Raw genomic sequence first — 17,758 nt, forward strand, 5'->3', positions numbered from 1 at the left:
TGATCGCTTATTAGGCTGGGTTCACACTGGAGTAATGCGGGAACGCCACGAATCCGCGGCGGGTTCCCGCATCGCATGCCTCCCGGCGGCAGTTCACACTGCCCTATGCGAACTGCTGGGAGTGTCAGTGAAATGTTAATGACACCCCCAGATCAGTTCGCATATCGCAGTGCGATCTGCAAACTCGGATCGCATGGTGTGAACACCCATGCGATCCGATTCTGCTGCGGACCAAAAAAAGGGTCCCGTGCGAATTTGCGGCGGGTGCGGCGAATGGCTGAACTCGAATCGCAGAGATCGGATGTGATTTGCACAGCAGTGCGAATCACATCCGTTCTCATAAACCGCTGCAATGTGAACCCAGCCTTAGTGACACTGGCGACGGGGGGTGATCACGGGGTTAAACCTTTATTGGGGGGGGTTAGGGGGGTACATTAGAACTAAAGGGGGCTAACCCTAACTGCCCTAACAGTTATTACAGTCACAAATGACACCAATGCAAAAAAAAAAATGCATTGGTGTCACTGTGACTGGGGGGGCAGGGGTAATTGGGGGGGTGATCGGGGGGTAAAGGGGGGGTGTGAGTGTGCCTGGCATGTTCTACTGTGTAGTGTAGTGCTTGTGCAACTCACCGATGCTCTCTCCTCGGTGCCGGAACGAAAAATACCGACACGGAGGAGAGATTACATCACTTCCTCTCCTGTGTTTACATTACAGGAGAGGAAGTGATGCAATGCATCACTCCCATTCGTCAGGAGCGATCGCGAGGGGGTGGCCATGAATGAATGGCCGCCTCCTCATCACCGATCGCTCCTGCACGGATACCGACCGCCGCAGGCACCAGGCGGGGGCCCGATCGGGCCCCCGACCCGCGGGAAGGCAGGGACGTACATGTACGCCCATATGCCTGCCCGTGCCATGCTGTCGACGTACATCGTCGTGCGGCGGTCGGGAAGTGGTTAAGCTATGATCGGTGTTAGTGTTTTTACAGCTGAAAAACGTGTAAAACCCACTAGTTCGGGGGGGGGGGGGTTCCAGCCAGAAAACTCCCCTGCCAAAAAACGCTGATGACAGGCTTGTGTGCATGGACACGGGATAACATGCTGGGGAGTTTACTGGCTGTAGAAAAAATAAAAGGCCGGAAGCCAAAGACAGCAGCTGTAAAAATGTCCAGTGTGCATGAGGCCTTAAAGAGGAAGTAAACCCTAATGGGTTTTACTTTCTCTTTTGCTCCCTGTATAGCCTGCAAATTAAAAGCATAATGGGCTAGTATGCATCGCATACTAGCCCATTATGTGACACTTACCTGCAAAAGAATCCAGCGATATCCCCTGTGTAGGCAGCGTCCATCTTCTAGCCCTTCTTCCATCCGGGCCGCAGACTCCGACTCTGTGATTCGCCGGAGCCACATGATGTCACTCCTGCGCATGTGCACAGTAACGGCACACACTAGGGAAGAAACGGCACAGAGTTTTGTTTCTTCCCCGCACATGCGCCATTCACTTTATCTGCAGACTACAATTAAAATATCTCCTAAACCGTGCACGTTTAGGAGATATTTCCACTAGAATAAGGCTTACCGATAGGTTGAAGTCCCAAAAAAGGGTTACAACCACTTTTTAAAATGGTTGTAAACCCTGCTAAAAAAAAACCTGCAAGACAAAGGCATAATGAGCTAGTATGCATAGCATACTAGCTCATTATGAATCACTTACCCGAGAATGAAGCCCCCGCAGCAATCCTCGTCTCCCGCTCCGGCCGGCGACATCTCTCCCGGCGGTAACTTTCTGGTATCGTGGCTCCGGCGCTGTGAGTGGCAGCTGCTTTCGTTTTCATTCAGCGCACGTTTAAATTTTATATTATTCACAAGCCTTATAGGCTTACCTGTAGCATAAATTTGTTGTAATGGGTTTACAACCACTTTAAGTTATGTTGTAGAACTCCAGCAAAAATGTTTTGAATAAATATACAGTTAAAACATAAAATAAAAAGCAGCATTTGCTGCAATACTCATGCTCAAGTCAGTGCTATCCCCCCCCCCCCCCCCCAGTATTTATTTTCCACCATTTAGTTGTGGAAACTCAGTTTTCTAGGTTGACTGACAGCCAGCATCATTTAACTCATTTTGTCTGATCCAGGCTTTCAGGGGAGCAGAAGCAGCACAGTTTGAGCTCGCTCTGCCCATCTGCTATGCTTCCCTTTAGCATGCTCCTTGTGCTGCTTCTTCCTCCCTAACTCCTACTCTACAGGGAGTGAAAGAAGTTTATATGAATCAAATTCAGGTACTTACTCTGCCTGAAAAATATAAATGTAATAATGCATTAATGAATACAGCAATGTGAATATATAAAAACTGCACTCGTGCTAAAAAATATCAAACATCAAATTTGCACAGATGCACTCAAAAAGCATGAAAAATACTAACGCTCAATAACATTAACCTAATGTTGCCAACAACAATAATAAGTTAATATTAATGAATACAGGAATACATTATCTTTTCGATTTTATTTCTGCCTAATATTTAGCTTTAAGTGATTTATTCTTCACAAAACTAGATACAGAATGTTATTTACTTACAAACCTTTATAGTGAAATAACCTGAATCAATCAAATGTTGCATTACCATTTAAATAATGCATCAATTACGCATCAAGGACAAATCAATAACATGTATAATGTATAACATGTACGGTAAGCGGAAGTCACTTTATGGAACATGAGACTTTTAAGAGTACATATTCTGAAATCTCTATCCACAATATATTTTTCTATCTACTAATGTATATTCCAAATATGTAAATCCACCATCAACTGTATGTGCCGACCATTCCAGAGGATTCAGAACTTCCCAACTATTCTGACTCTTTTATACAAAGAAGGTCATAGATTGACTACAATGCTATGCGTTCCACTAGATCAGGGATGTGCAATTTGTGGACCTCCAGCTTTTGCAGAACTACATGTCCCATGAGGCATAGTAAGACTCTGACAGCCACAAGCATGAAACCCAGAGGCAGAGGCATGATGGGACTTGCAAAACTACAACAGTTGGAAGACCGCTAATTGTATATCCCTGCACTAGATTATCGCTGTCGCTGCTCTATTGATTTCTTCTCCTTAATGATTATTAATGAGACCAGTAGGAAAACACTTATTTACACACCCATTCACTCTTGTAAATTTATTACCAAAGAGAACAGAAATGAAGAAAGAGACTCACATTTTAAAAGTGCATCAAAACATTTTGAAATTACACTTTATACCCAGCACACGTGTGTGATGACGTCATCTGCCCAGCGCATCTCATCACTTCAAACTCTATCAGGGACTTTTGGGAGGACAAGCTGAAAAACAAATTGGGGTCTTCTGCAAGGCTTGTGTGCTATAGGAGGAAGATTCTGAAAGTAGAATGAGCACAGGGATGACCAATTTAAGTATGCTGCTGCTCTTCCATTGAGCAAATGGGCCTGAATCACAAGACTGGCTGAACAGAATTACAATTTTTTGCAAAATCCAAGAACCGCAAGAGGCTGCTACAAAAGCAAATCTAAGTAATGTATTACTTGAATTAATAAACACACGTCATATAACTACATTAATTTGTGTCTCTTATATCTCGCAGTTCTGCAAATCCTTCTGCAGCAGGGGTGTGCACTCACTGGTCACTTTATTAGGTACACCTGTTCAATTGTTCGGTAACAAAAATTGCTAATCGGCCAATCACATGGCACCAACTCAATGCATTTAGGCATCTAGACGTGGTGGTGAAGATGATTTGCTGAAGCTCAAACTGAGCATCAGAATTTGAAAGAATTTGATCTACTGGGATTTTCACACAACCATCTCAAGGGTTTACAGAGAATGATCCGAAAAAGAGAAAATATCCAATGTGCGGCAGCTGTGTGAACAAAAATGCCTTGTGAGTGTCACAGGAGAATGGGCAGACTGGTTCAAGATGATAGAAAGGCAACAGTAACTCAAATCATTGAACCTTGAAGCAGATGGGTTACAGCAGCAGAAGACCACTCCTGTCAGCTAAGAAGAGGAAACTGAGGCTACAATTCGCACAGGCTCACCAAAATTGGACAATAGAAGATTGGAAAATTGTTGCCTGGTTTGATGAGTCTAGATTTTGGCTGCAACATTCAGATGGTAGGGTCAGAATTTGGCTTAAGCATTAAAGCATGGATATATCCTGCCTTGTATCAATGGTTCAGGCTGGTGGTAGTGGTGTAACTGTGTGGGGAATATTTTCTTGGAACGCTTTGGGCCCCTTAGTATCAATTGAGCATTGTTTAAATGCCATGGCCTACCTGAGTGTTGTTGCTGACCATGTCCATCCTTTTTATAACTACAGTGTATTCATCTTCTGATGGCTACTTCCAACAGGATAATGCACCAATTTATAAAGCTCAAATCCTCTAAAAACTGGTTTCTTGAACATGACAATGAGTTCACTGTACTCCAATGGCCTCCACAGTCAGTAGATCTCAATCCAATAGAGCAACTTTGGAATGTGGCGGAACAGGAGATTTACATAATGGATGTGCAGCTGACAAATCTGCAGCAGCTGCATGATGCCATCATGTCAATATGGACCCAAATCTCTGCAAAATGTTACCAACACCTTGTGAAATCTATGCCATGAAGAATTAAGGCAGTTCTGAAGGCAAAAGGGGGTCCAACCCGGTATTAGCAAGGTGTACCTACTGAAGTGACGGTGAGTGTTTATTGTCAGTTACCGGTCAGTAGACCTTACACTTGGGTGCACAAGCAGAGAATAGCATAATTTTTTTCTGTAGTGACCAGATGATGATAGTTAAAAAGTTACAAAAACTGACTAACACTTGTTGCAGATAGGGCACCCATATAAAGAGGAATTTCATCTTTCACTATCATGAGAAGACTCTCAGATAAACCCCCTTCAGCCAACATACACTGCTACTTTTAAATGCGTTTGGAACAATTCTTTTCCATAGTTTTTGAAAAAGTAATGGGCACACAGACCTCTATATATCTTTGATGTACCAGGAGTGAAGAATAGAAAATCAAATCTCTTAACCCTGCATGGTTATTTGAGGATCACGGATGAAGTCACCCACAAAACATACACAATGATATCACAGTTGCTCCAAAAAAGTTTGTATTGTGCTTTGTGATGAAATCTATAAAGTGAGACGATGACTTATGTATTGTGACTTATCTACCAATACAACGTACAAAAAGATATGATTGTAAGAAGAAAATTCTATTTTTTTTTTTTTTCAAGTAACATGAAAAGAAACTGGTTATTGCTAGGACAAGTGGTCACAGTGGAGATACAGAATCCCATAGGAAATGTTTACAGAGTAAATAAAACCTGCAGCGAGAACGTTTGTTTATCTAGTTTAATCGTTTCACTATTGATGTGTTTTTTTTTTCTCTTCTGCTTCTAGTGTGATAAGTATAGAAAAGGCATTATTGACGGATCAGCCTGTGAAGGTCTTTGCTCCAAGGAAAATCTCTATTTTGGAAAATGTTTGTCAACCAGACCGAACAATCAGGTAATGTTTGAATTCTTTGCGCATTACTAGGGAGAATAACAGAGCCGATGCATGTCAGGGATAAGCAGTCTTCAGCACTCCATCTGTTAAAGTCTCATATGATGCTTGGGGAGTTGTGGTTCTGCAACATCTGGAACATCTTCCCTTGTGTATGCTCATAAGAGAAGATAATGCAGGGCTCTCACTTCTACTTAACATTCTGAGAAGTGCGTCAGTGACCCTTCTCTAGAGAGTATGGCTAGCCTTTTTTATTTTTAGCAGTAGAGCCACATAATACAATTAATATTACTGATAACATTTATATAAATGTAAATAAATGTCTAAGAGGAACTGAATGTTTGCCCCACAGCAACCAACCATATATTCTCATATTGCAAACGCAGTGTTTTTTTCCTTGGGCATTATGAAATGTTTGGGACACATCTTTACTCTGGAGTCCCAGTGTTCTCTATAAAGATGGCATTTCATATGATGCTTATTTGGTATATTCAGTCCTTTTTGGCCCAATATTTTATTGGACTGTGCATGATATTTAAAGGAGTGATTTGTAAAACTAAATGATTAGTGCCGTATCGGTTTGGTGTTTCCTTATTTTACTGGTTGTGTCCCAAGCATAATCCAAACTTGAGGAAGAGCTGTACAGCGTCAAGACTGTTCCATTATAATGGCGATAAGCTACATTACCTTATACTGAGACTTCAATTTTTTTTTATCAGAAACTTTATTGGTCTCAATATAATTTAAATTTTGCTGACAGGAAGAATAAATGATGCCAAACATGCAAAGTATGCAGGCAGTTGAATTTTCCAACAATGGTATCAGTACTCCAACAGTGCCAGTAATAAAACACAAAACTGCCTGTTTACTAAAACGTAGCCCTGGTATAACAGGAGCATCAGCCCAGTCATTTAAACTCTGAAAACAAAATAGATTGATCTGTGCGAATACATACAAGCAGCCAGCAAATAAGAATGATCTATAAAGTCCTTGTATACAATCTCATGTGAATTGAGTCTCTATAAAACAGACTCCTCAATCAAAGGATCAGTTATATAAACTGGTACAGTATTCGGGCCTAATGTACATACATGCGTATGTGCAGCACATTGGACCCACACTAGCACAAAGTGCACTCAGATGCATAAGGCCTTATGCCAAATACCACTTTGCTCATCCAATCCTAAAAGACATTTACAGTCATGATGTCCAGCATTGAAGTGCAGGCTCTGATTATACATTGTTGAAATGCTCTGTTTTAGAAGTATCTGGGAATCTGGGGAAATCTAGAAGGTGTGATAAAGTGTCAGATGGAGGATGCTGAGCATGTTGATTTTGGATCTGAGCTGGAACCTAGGAAAGAAATTGTACTGTTTGACAAGCCAACAAGAGGAACCACTGTGCAAAAATTCAAAGAGATGGTGCATAGTCTCTTTAAAGTAAGTAATACACCTTTCTCATATCTTACTAACAATTCATATCAGTTGAGAATAATTCTTGACCATCTGTGATAAACTTAGATATGTCTAGAGGAGAGAAGAAAAAATATATACCCACTTGATTGTTTGATCCTGCCTGCCTAAGAGCCAACCCTAGATGATTTTCAGGAAAGAAAATCGCTAGATTCGAATGACTCCAGCTGGGCTATTGTGTTCTCCGGGGGGGGGGCAAGCCGTCTCTACCGGGGGAACACAGTGATTATTGTTAGCAGCCATAGCCACTGGCAATAATCTCATCCTAAAAATTTGACATGCTGGGTACAATCAGCCTGCCCAGACATGGTTCAAATCTCGGCTGATCCCTGCTTGAACTGGCCAAGATGCGAATTGTCTATGGCAAGCTTAAAACCAGTCTCTGCAGCTGACTTAATCAAGCCCAGAGCAGGCCCCATAGACCTGCTCTAAATGTGAGGACACCAGGAACATTCCACCGCTGGATGAGGTGAGACTAAAGCCTTCTCATTGGAAATAATTGTCAGTTAATCCTTTTAGTACAGGCAAACTATCTTTTGCTCAGAGTTGGGCTTTAAGTCCTTTCTGGGGGATACCAACAGCTTTAAAAACCCACTAGCATCTTTTCTGTAATTGGGAGTAGGGATGAGCCGAACACACCCCGGTTCGGTTCGCACCAGAACATACCGAACAGGCAAAAAATTTGTCAGAACACACGAACACCGTTAACCACTTTCAGACCGGACCATTTTGCTGGTCAAAGACCAGACCACTTTTTGCGATTCTGCACTGCGTCACTTTAACTGACAATTGCGCGGTCGTGCGACGTGGCTCCCAAACAAAATTGACGTCCTTTTTTTCCCACAAATAGAGCTTTCTTTTGGTGGTATTTGATCACCCCTGCGTTTTTTATTTTTTGCGCTACAAAAATAGAGCGACAATTTTGAAAAAAACGCATTATTTTTTACTTTTTGTTATAATAAATATCCCCCAAAAATATATAAAAAAAACTTTTTTTTCCCTCAGTTTAGGCTGATACGTATTCTACATATTTTTGGTAAATAAAATCGCAATAAGCGATTGATTGTTTTGCGCAAAAGTTATAGCGTTTACAAAATAGGGATAGTTTTATAGCATTTTTATTAATAATTTTTTATTATTTTTTTTTACTAGTAATGGCGGCGATCAGCGATTTTTATTGTGACTGCGACATTGTGGGGGACCCATCGGACATTTTTGACACATTTTTGGGAACATTGTCATTTATACAGTAATCACTGCTATAGAAATGCAGTGATTCCTGTGTAAATGACACTGGCAGTGAAAGGGTTAACCAGTGGGTGGCAGTGTAGAGGTAAGTGTTCCTAGGGGTGTGTTATAAACTGTGGGGGGGTTGGGCTTTCATTTAGTGAACACTGATCTCTGCTCCAATCACATGGAGCAGAGATCAGCGTCACTAGTTGCTAGGCAGAATGGAGAAATGCTGTTTACACGTCATTTCCTCCATTCAGCTGTCCCGTGAGACGATCGCGGGTATGCCAGCGGCGATCGAGTCCCCGGGTCCCGCGACCGGACTCACGGGGGTCCCGACCAGTGCGGGACCGCGCCGCCGGCAGCGCGCTCCTGATGGCAGGGCGGCATTGAAGATTGGACGTACATGTACGCCAATATGCCTGCCCGTGCCATTCTGTCGACGTACATCGTCGTGCGCTGGTCGGGAAGTGGTTAAAATCTATGGGACACGAACATGAATAATCAAAAGTGCTCATTTTAAAGGCCTTTTATGCAAGTTATTGTCATAAAAAGTGTTTGGAGACCTGGGTCCTGCCCCAGGGGACATGTATCAATGCAATTTTTTTTTTTTTTTAATTGGCAGTTTTTTCGGGAGCAGTGATTTGCTTAAAGTCAAACAATAAAAATGAAATTTTCCTTTAAATATCGTGCCTGGGGGGTGTCTATAGTATGACTATAAAGTGGCGCATTTTTCCGTGTTTAGAACAGTACCACAAAATTTTGAAACTGATCGCGGCTGTAATGAATTGTCGAGTCTCTGCAATATATATAAAACTCATTGAAAAAAAGAGCATGGGATCCCCCCCAGTCAATTACCAGTCCTTTTGGGCCTGGTATGAATATTAAGGGAAACCCCAAACCGAAATTTAAAAAACAAATGCGTGGGTGTCCCCCTAAAATCCATGCCAGGCCCTTCGGGTCTGATATGGCAATTAAGGGGAATCCCGCGCCAAATTTAAAAAACAAAATGGTGTATGGGTCCCCCCCCCCAAAATCCATACCAGACCCTTCAGGTGTGTTGCTCCTGTCCCTTAGGGTTATAAATACGAAGCACCAGCTTTAACACATTTAATCTCATGTTGGTTGAACTTTTCCATTTTGAATCTGTCGCCTTTTTGTTTACCGGGCTCCAGCCCGGGCACCCTCACCTAGTCTGCACAACCTCCTTCTGAGTTGATCTTACTGTGCATGCCAATGGTATTTTGGGGCATGTGTGTACTACTCTGTTCAGCCTCTCCTGCCTTCTCACCTGCATTAGCAATCCTCTGGGATGATTCTTCTTGCCTCCGTGCTGCTTTTAATGATAGCCACAGGTGATTGTAACCATTCCTGTTTTGCAGTGTTATTTTGAATACCTCTAGGGGAAATCAATCACATCTATACCATGATGGATCATAAGGTGCAAGGGGGCAGCCCTGGGGATCCTGCCGTCTTATGTTTCATGAACAGCGTGGGGGGGGGCTTTTTTTTAAGGGTTTCTGCCCTTCTTGGGGTCCTCCTCTACCTCTTCTGAGGCTGAACAGATGGGTCTCCTTTTGTCATTGTTGGAGTCAATGGCCTGCCCCTCTCTACCTCTATACTAGAGTCTGTTTATGACCATCTTCCAGCAGCCACTGCTGTTAACCATTCAGGCTTGGTAGATAGTAAAGGCAGGATGTAACGGCAGTTTTTTTTTATCTTAATGCATTCTCTGCATTAGGATAAAAAGCCTTCTGTGTGTAGCGGCCCCCCAATACTTACCTGAGCCCCATCCTTACTCTGCGATGTGCACGAGTGCCTCTCCCTCCTGATTGGCTGTGAGACAGCAGTGACGCCATAAGCTCCCGCTGCTGTCAGTCAAAGTCAGTTAGCCAATCAGGAGAGAGAGGGGGCGAGCCGCAGCTCCATGTCTGAATGGACACACTGAGCTGCGGCTCAGCTTGGGTGCCCCCATAGCAAGCTGCTTGCTGTGGGGACACTCAATAGGAGGGAGGGGCCAGGAGCGCCTGCGAGGGACCCGAGAAGAGGAGGATCCAGGCTGCTCTGTGCAAAACCACTGCACAGGGCAGGTAAGTATAACATGTTTGTTATTTTTAAAGAAAAAAAGACTTTAGTAATACTTTAAGGGCACCATTTTCATCCTTATTGATTCAGTGCACATGTGCTTTGACTTTGAGCAGCCTGTTTCACCCTTGCCAAAAGTCATTAGCCTGTGTTTTCAGCTTACTGAAACTTTCCCTTTCCCTGTACACTCACTTTTACAAAGAGTCTTGTGTGGTGACTGGTCTCTGCCTGAAAAGGTCTTTGTCTCTCCTAAGCGGTTTTCTTGGCAGCGTACTATTAAGAAGAGTTTCCTAAAAATGTTGACTGAACCAGATGGACCCAGCCGTTTTGTCTCCACAAGACCTTAACTGTCTCTATTAAGGATGTCCCGGTGTTAAAGGACCTTATAGATAAATGTCTTTTTATTTTATGTAATTTAGAAGCCCTTTCTAAAGCCCAATTTCTAAATCCCTTCCTTGCAGGTGGACCGTGCAACCTTCTTCTATGACCATGCCCTTCTGCCAAACTTTGGCTGTCTGGCCCAAGGCCAAAGCCAACCCTCTGCTTTTGCATGAGGGTTCATGACTTGATAGTGATCTCCTTCGAGGCTCTTCCATATGAACAATATTACTCCAGAACATTGAAACTCAACAATAGGGCAGTGTAGGACAGGCAGGCTCAGTCTCTGGACTGCCATGTGTGGCTGTCCTTCAAAATCAGGCTTGCCTGGTGAATCATGAGTTGGGCCCTGGAAAAGGTTCTTGCAAACAGATTCCAGCCTGTGGAGTCCTCGGTACCTTCTCTGAAAGGTGTGCTGGTTTTACCTAGTGATCTAGCTGTTTTTTCTCCCTGTTTTATAGGGAGAAGAAACATCCAGATCGCTGTTCACTGTACACAAAGTTCTGTGTTTTTGGAAGCAGAGAACTAATCTGTGTAATTGGACACAGGTAATCAGCAGGTTTGAGCCAACGCCATTGGCTTAAATCTGCTGCCAAACTTGTGCAACGTCCAATCACACAGCATAGGTCGACAGGAGGCATGCTTATGCTTTCCCCAAACCCAGAAGAAGGCTATCAAGGTACATGTATATGCCTGTACCTGCTGCCGGCTCATAGTATATTTACTGTGAGGGGTTAGCAAGTGGTTAACACTCTGTAAACATCTGGGAACAGAGGAGACTAGTTGCAGGAGTTTTAGTAGAGGAATGTTTTCCCATTCTTGCCTAAGCATATGCTGCTCTAAAACCTGGATATATCTTTCAGCATTAATGGTGCCTTTCCAGATGTGCAAGTAACCTATTCTATACGCACCAAAACACTTCCATACCATAAGAGGTGCAGGTTTTTGGGCTTTTGAGCTAAGCTTTGATAACAAACCGGAAGATCTTTCTCTTTATTCCAGAGGACGCTGCACCCATGATTGCCCAGAAGAATGTCATATTTTGATTTGTCTGACCAAAGAACAGTTTTTCACTTTGCAACAGACCATTTTAAATGAGCTCTGGTCCAGACAGTGGTATTTGGAAGTATTCCTGAGATTATACAGGGATGTCCATTACAGAATCATGCCTGTTTTTAATGTGGTGCCATCTGAGAGCCCATAGATCACGGGCATCCAATTTTGCCTTTCAGCCTTGTCCCTTGTGCACAGATTTCTACAGATTCTCAGAATCGTTTGTTGATATGAAGTACTGTAGATGATGATATATTCAAAATCTGCACAATTTTAAATTTTTTGACAATTTTAGGTGCAGCTTTTCACAGGTAAAATCTCTGCCCGTTTTTACTTCTGGGGTTGATTTATTAAAGGAAAATACACTTTGCGCTACAAGTGCACTTGGTAGTGCAGTCGCTTTAGATCTGAGGGGAAGTCCTGAAATGAGGGGAAGCTCTGCTGATTTTTCCATCTGATCAATGTACAAGCACAAATGCTGTTTTTTTGTTGTTTTTTTTTCCTTGCATGTCCCCCTCAGATCTACAGTGACTGCACTTACAAGTGCACGTGTAGTGCAAAGTGGATTTGCCTTTCGTAAATGAACCCCCTCTGTCTCTTTGAGATGCTATTTTTTACCCAATCGTGTTATTGACTTGTTGCCAATTAACTTAATTAGAAAAAACGAAAAAATCGCGCTACCACCTACAATTTAAAAGAAAAAGGAAAAAAAATTTTTTGTGCACACATCAAATACTGCTGCAGTTCTGCTATATACCAAAGAAAATATATGCTCAAACAAGTAACCCAAAAAGAACCGCGCTGTCCTAAGTGTGAGCTTAGGTCGTGTGTTTCCCCAACAGTGAAATCCTATTACAAAATATTGTTACAATATCACAAATTATGAGAAAAAATTTATCAGTGAATACTACTAAGAAAAAGTGAAAACAAACACCTATAACCAAAAAGAGTATATATATATATAGTACCGTCTATAGCCGCAATTCAATAGGTACAGGTATATGCCATATAAATTCAGCTACACAGACGGTACCAAATAGTCTTAGCTCAAGTAAATAGAACACATGACATATTACTATATTCAAAATTGCAAAGAAATAAAACTCAATATAATAACATAATAAAATGAAATAGGTTGAATGAAAGTGTCCAATCATTTAAAATCAGTCCATAAAGATTATAGAAACACCACGTGTCAGATGTAATATTAAGTTTTCAGGATCTTGTTCAAAAATCCCAGCAACTCAGCAACTGTAAAAGTGCACCGCCACCAGAAGGGAGGATTAGCTCCTTACCAGATGCTCTTAAGTTGTATGCTCTAAAAGGTCAAACCAGGCCGTATACACTCATCAAGCGTCCATAGGCTCCACCCATAGGCTAGATCGTTTAAGCAGTCAGGTTCCAATATTTGGCAATAACCGGTCCACCATAGAGAGGAGGAAAAAACGCTCCAAATAGTGTAAAAACGTTTTATTAAAAGTAGTAAAAAACAGAAAATGCACTTACAAAAGTCAAGCACAATAGGGCATGTCACAGTAGGTAGCGCCGGCCGGACGCGAATCCTCTACTTCAGTACCCTTTCGCCAGCTGGTCCGTTCGGAGGCAATAGATAGCGTGTCACACCACCCGATGCGTTTCGTGAAGAGAAGACGTGATATTTAGACGTGATAGATTTATGCCATTTTTATTATTGTTATTTTTATTTTTTTCTAGTAATGGCGGCGATCTGTGATTTTTATCGGGACTGCGACATTATGTGTCCTAGGGAGGGATTCTAACTGTGGGGGGGATGGGCTCACTACATGACAGAGATCACTGCTCCCGATCACAGGGAGCAGTAGTTCCCTGTCATGTTGATAGACAGAACAGGGAAATGCCTTGTTTACTTAGGCATCTCTCCGTCCTGCTTCTCCTCGCCGCAATAGAGTTTGCAGGACCTGCGGGCGCGATCCCACACCCGATAGGCCGCAAATTCAAAGGGAAGTACAGGTACGCCCATTTGCCTGCCTCTGCCAATGTATATGTGTGGTCGACAAGTGGCTAAAGAGAATGCAGATTTAAAGGCCGAGTCAGGAACTCACTAATCCTGCTTCCCTCCTAACTATGTTCTGTTACTGATGCAGTCACTTTGCCTTGTAGTTATCACTTGCATTTTCACTAACAGCCAAGTAAGTTTCTGTTCCCTGACTCATTTTGAAGTATTCAGGACAAAAGAGTGAGCATTTTAGTAGGCTCTTCTACTCTCCTACAGGCATGGTATAGAAAAAGCTGGACTCAGAGCCTTATGCCATGTACACATGTGCGGCATGTCCGACAGAAAAAGTCAGACGGAAGCTTTTCATCATATATTCCAATCATGTGTATGCCTCATCTGACTTTTTTTTTTTTTCGAAAATTCTCATGGAACTAGAAATAGAACATGTTCCAAATATTTCCAACGGAACCTATTCCTATCGGGAAAACTGCTTGTCTGTATGCTGTTCCGACTGACCAAAATTATGCATGCTCTGAAGCAAGTACGAGACGGAAGCTATTGGCTACTGGCTATTGAACTTCCCTTTTCTAGTACCGTTGTACGTACTGTACATCACCGCGTTCTTGATGATTGGACTTTGGCGTGTACACAAGACAGTTTCAGCAGAATTCTGTCAGAACTCCGTTGGAAAAACCTTCAGAGTTTATTCCGACGGAAAAAACAGTCGTGTGTACAGGGCATTACAAGGCCTTATTAGATTGTGAAACTGAGCACAATAAGCTGAGCACACAGTATGCATACATGTTATCAGGCAGCTTGGCTGTCTTATGATGATAGCTAGCTCCCACCCGGATGACCAATAAAGAAAGTATTTTTTGCCAATGCACTACAGCTTGCGAAGACCACATTTAAAGGAAACTTAAAATGGATTTAGGAAAAAATTATATTTTTTACTTTTTACCATCACAGTGCATTAAAAAATATATATATTTATAGTAGTTTTTTATATGTTAATTGATTGCATAGATCATAAAGAGAAAATTTAACTAGGGGTGTCCACCCTTTTCCTTTGAAACAGTATGCATTCTTATAGGTATACAAGCACATTGTTTTTTTGTGAAAGCAGTCAGGTTGGTTGCTCTAAACATCTATTAGCATAAACCACAGTTCTGTGGATTTAGGCTGTCTAAGTTGCTTCTGTAAAGGCCGACACTTTTGGGGAAAAAAATTGGAAAAACTTAATTTCTTCATCAATTTAGGCCAATATGTATTCTGCTATAAAAAAATCCCAATAAGCATATATGGATTGGTTTGAGCAAAAGGTATAGCGTCTACAAACTATGGCATATATTTATTGGAATTTATTTTTTATTTTTACTAGTAATGGTGGCAATCAGAGACTTATAGCAGGACTGCGATATTGCGGCGGACGATTCAGACACTGACTCTTTTGACACTTTTTGGGGATCAGTGACACTAAAACGGTGATCAGTGCTAAAAATATGCACTGTTGCTGTACTAATGACCCTGGCTGGGAAGGGGTTAACGTCAGTGATCAAAGGGTTAACTGTGTGCCTAGCCAATGCTTGTGTACTGTATGAGAGATTTACTAGGGGAAGGCATTGATCCATGTTCCTGATTACAGGAACACAGGATTAATGCCTTCCCTACTGACAGAACGGTGATCTGCCTTGTTTGAAGGATCACACACTAGGTACGTGATCCTACGCAGCAGAGTCGCCTTGCTGTCATATATATGTAAATGATAAGGTCAGCATGTGGTTAAAGAGTGACTCCGCGTCCTCTCTGAGTTATCAATGTACATTGCAGGGATTTTAAGCGTTGTGGCAGCTCTAAAGGAAAAAATGTTCAGGATTAATCGGAATGGGAGAGACATTTTCATTATTAATCAACCGATGCACTTGCAGTGTTCTGATGAGGAAATGCAGGGTCTGCATCCCTTTAGAAGTGATTAACCCATTGGGAATATCTCAGCAAAAATAAAGAAGATGCCTAAAATCTCACTTGTATTTTTGTGCAGACTTCTAGAAAAATTGGTGAGCCAATAACACAAGCAGGATATGACATTTCTGAGTGCTTTATACACTAGTGGAACTCCTCCAGGTTACCATATTGCATTTTTACAGAAATTGACAGTGCTGCAATTTTTCATAACATGTAATTACAGTATGGCTTGTGATGCAGCTGTATATGCTTTATTTTTTTTATTTCCTATTTTCTCTTCCACGAAAGTGGAGTTACCCTGTAAAATTAGAGTTCTGTGGGGGGCCATACAATCTCTTCTTGTTCTTCTTTGGCTCAAGATATTTATGTATGTTTGAGGGTATTTTCCCGCTGCAGAATGAATTGGAGGAGACAAGCAGCCCCAAATTTGCACTAAAACTCCACCATGCTTACTGTTGCCTGCAGACATTCACAGTATGCATTAAATGAACACTGTACCACTCTCCAGGCCTTTAGTACACAAACTACCTTCTGTTACAGCCAGATATTTCAGATTTGGACTCAGTCTAGAGCATGGGGTCCCCAACCCCTGGGCTGTGGCCCGCAGCGGTCTGTGTCTTTTTGGGAGGCCAGGCCGTGCAGCGGCGGGTGGGCAGCAGGCAAGCCAGCATAATCTGCACTGCCATCCTCCCACCACCAGAAGGCGCCTGCTCACTTTCTCCCAGCACTGCTACTTCCTTTCCTCTCTGTGGTCAACTTACCTACGAAGAGAAAGGAGAGAGAAAAAGCTGTGTCTGCCTAGATATGACAGGCTGCACACGTCCCCACCACTCAGGTGTGACAGGCTGCACCAAACCCCCCCCCCAGGTGACAGGCAGCATTCACACAAGGGAGTTGTCATGGGAGGGATGCCTAACAGAGGCATCCAGCACAGAGTAAACAGATCAATGGGCTGCACTAAAGGAATCAGGCTCAAAAGGTAAGTGAAAATATATATATTTATTAAGGATAAAGACACACGTGCAAACCAAACACCGCAAACCATGAACAGGCAAGAATACAAATAATACACAGCAACCCCAAAACCCTAAACTAACTAACTATATATACACATGGAAAGGGAACACATGTATAACAAGGCAGGGGTGAGAGACAAGGGGAACAGGAGGCCAGGTGGAGGAAGCAGAAGCAAGGGGAGCCAAGGCAGGAATCAGGGGACAAGTCTCAGGAACCGGGTATAGGAAACGGAGTCCAGGATAGGGCAGGAAGCAAATCAGGAACAGGTTTCTGGCAACGGATCAGATCAGGCAGGGACAAGGCTTGCAGGAAGGAATTCTGAAGCAATGAGCCTCAGGGAAGGGCGAGCTTATATACTTCCAAGCAATTCCACTTCAGGTGCAGCTAGATCACTAGAATGTCCATTTGCTGGGAGACACCCGCTGGTGACCACCAGAACTGTAACCTTTGATGGCAAAAGAAACCGTGACACCAGCAGGCGATCCAAGCAACAACACTGTCCCTGACATGAGTTGACAGGCAGCATACACACACCCCTGGTCCCTAACCCCCCCCCCCCCTCAGGGTGGCAGGCAGCACATACACACCACCCTCCCTCTCCCCAGGTGACAGGAGGCACTCAAGGGAGGTGACAGGCAGCACACACCACCCCAGCCCCCTGAATCCCCAGACGCTTCTGCCCCTCCCCCCAGGTGACAGGCAGCATACACATCATCCCTGTTCCCTACCAAACTTCTCCAGTCAGTGGAGGGGTTTTGGCTGCTGAGGCCAGTCCCTGGTGCCAGGGATTCCTGTTAGTGAATGCAGGGCTGTAAGTAGAGGGTGCAGCTGGTGGAAGAGAAGAGCTTTGGGATGGTGAAAAAGAGGGAGCAGTTGCTAAGGAGGATTTTTTGTGGGACTGTCGCAGGCAGCGGAGAAGAGGTTATCTTTAATGGGTTGAAGGCAGGGTAGGTGCAGCAGGTGGAAGCCCGGTACTGACACATAGTTGGTAGCAAGGTATATTGGGCTGCAACTGTGGGTGATGGAGAGAGAGACAATTG

The 17,758-nt window shown here is 43.0% G+C and overlaps 1 protein-coding gene across 6 annotated transcripts in view; it reads left to right on the forward strand.

Moving 5' to 3' along the window:
• DIPK1A (divergent protein kinase domain 1A) overlaps positions 1-17,758 on the forward strand; it is a 233,511-nt gene that overhangs the window by 205,407 nt on the left and 10,346 nt on the right. For 5 of the 6 annotated variants that reach the window (XM_077452908.1, XM_077452909.1, XM_077452906.1 and 2 more), the window contains 2 exons: positions 5,439-5,546; positions 6,806-6,982. In XM_077452908.1, coding sequence (XP_077309034.1) covers positions 5,439-5,546; positions 6,806-6,982 — 285 coding nt within the window. The remainder of the gene's footprint in view (positions 1-5,438; positions 5,547-6,805; positions 6,983-17,758) is intronic. The other variant, XM_077452912.1, reaches the window with a different exon arrangement.

The sequence above is a fragment of the Lithobates pipiens genome, unplaced genomic scaffold, assembly GCF_037356315.1.
Source record: "Lithobates pipiens isolate NorthernLeopardFrog02 unplaced genomic scaffold, aLitPip1_a1.2 Scaffold_23, whole genome shotgun sequence".
Taxonomy (NCBI): Eukaryota; Metazoa; Chordata; class Amphibia; order Anura; family Ranidae; genus Lithobates; species Lithobates pipiens.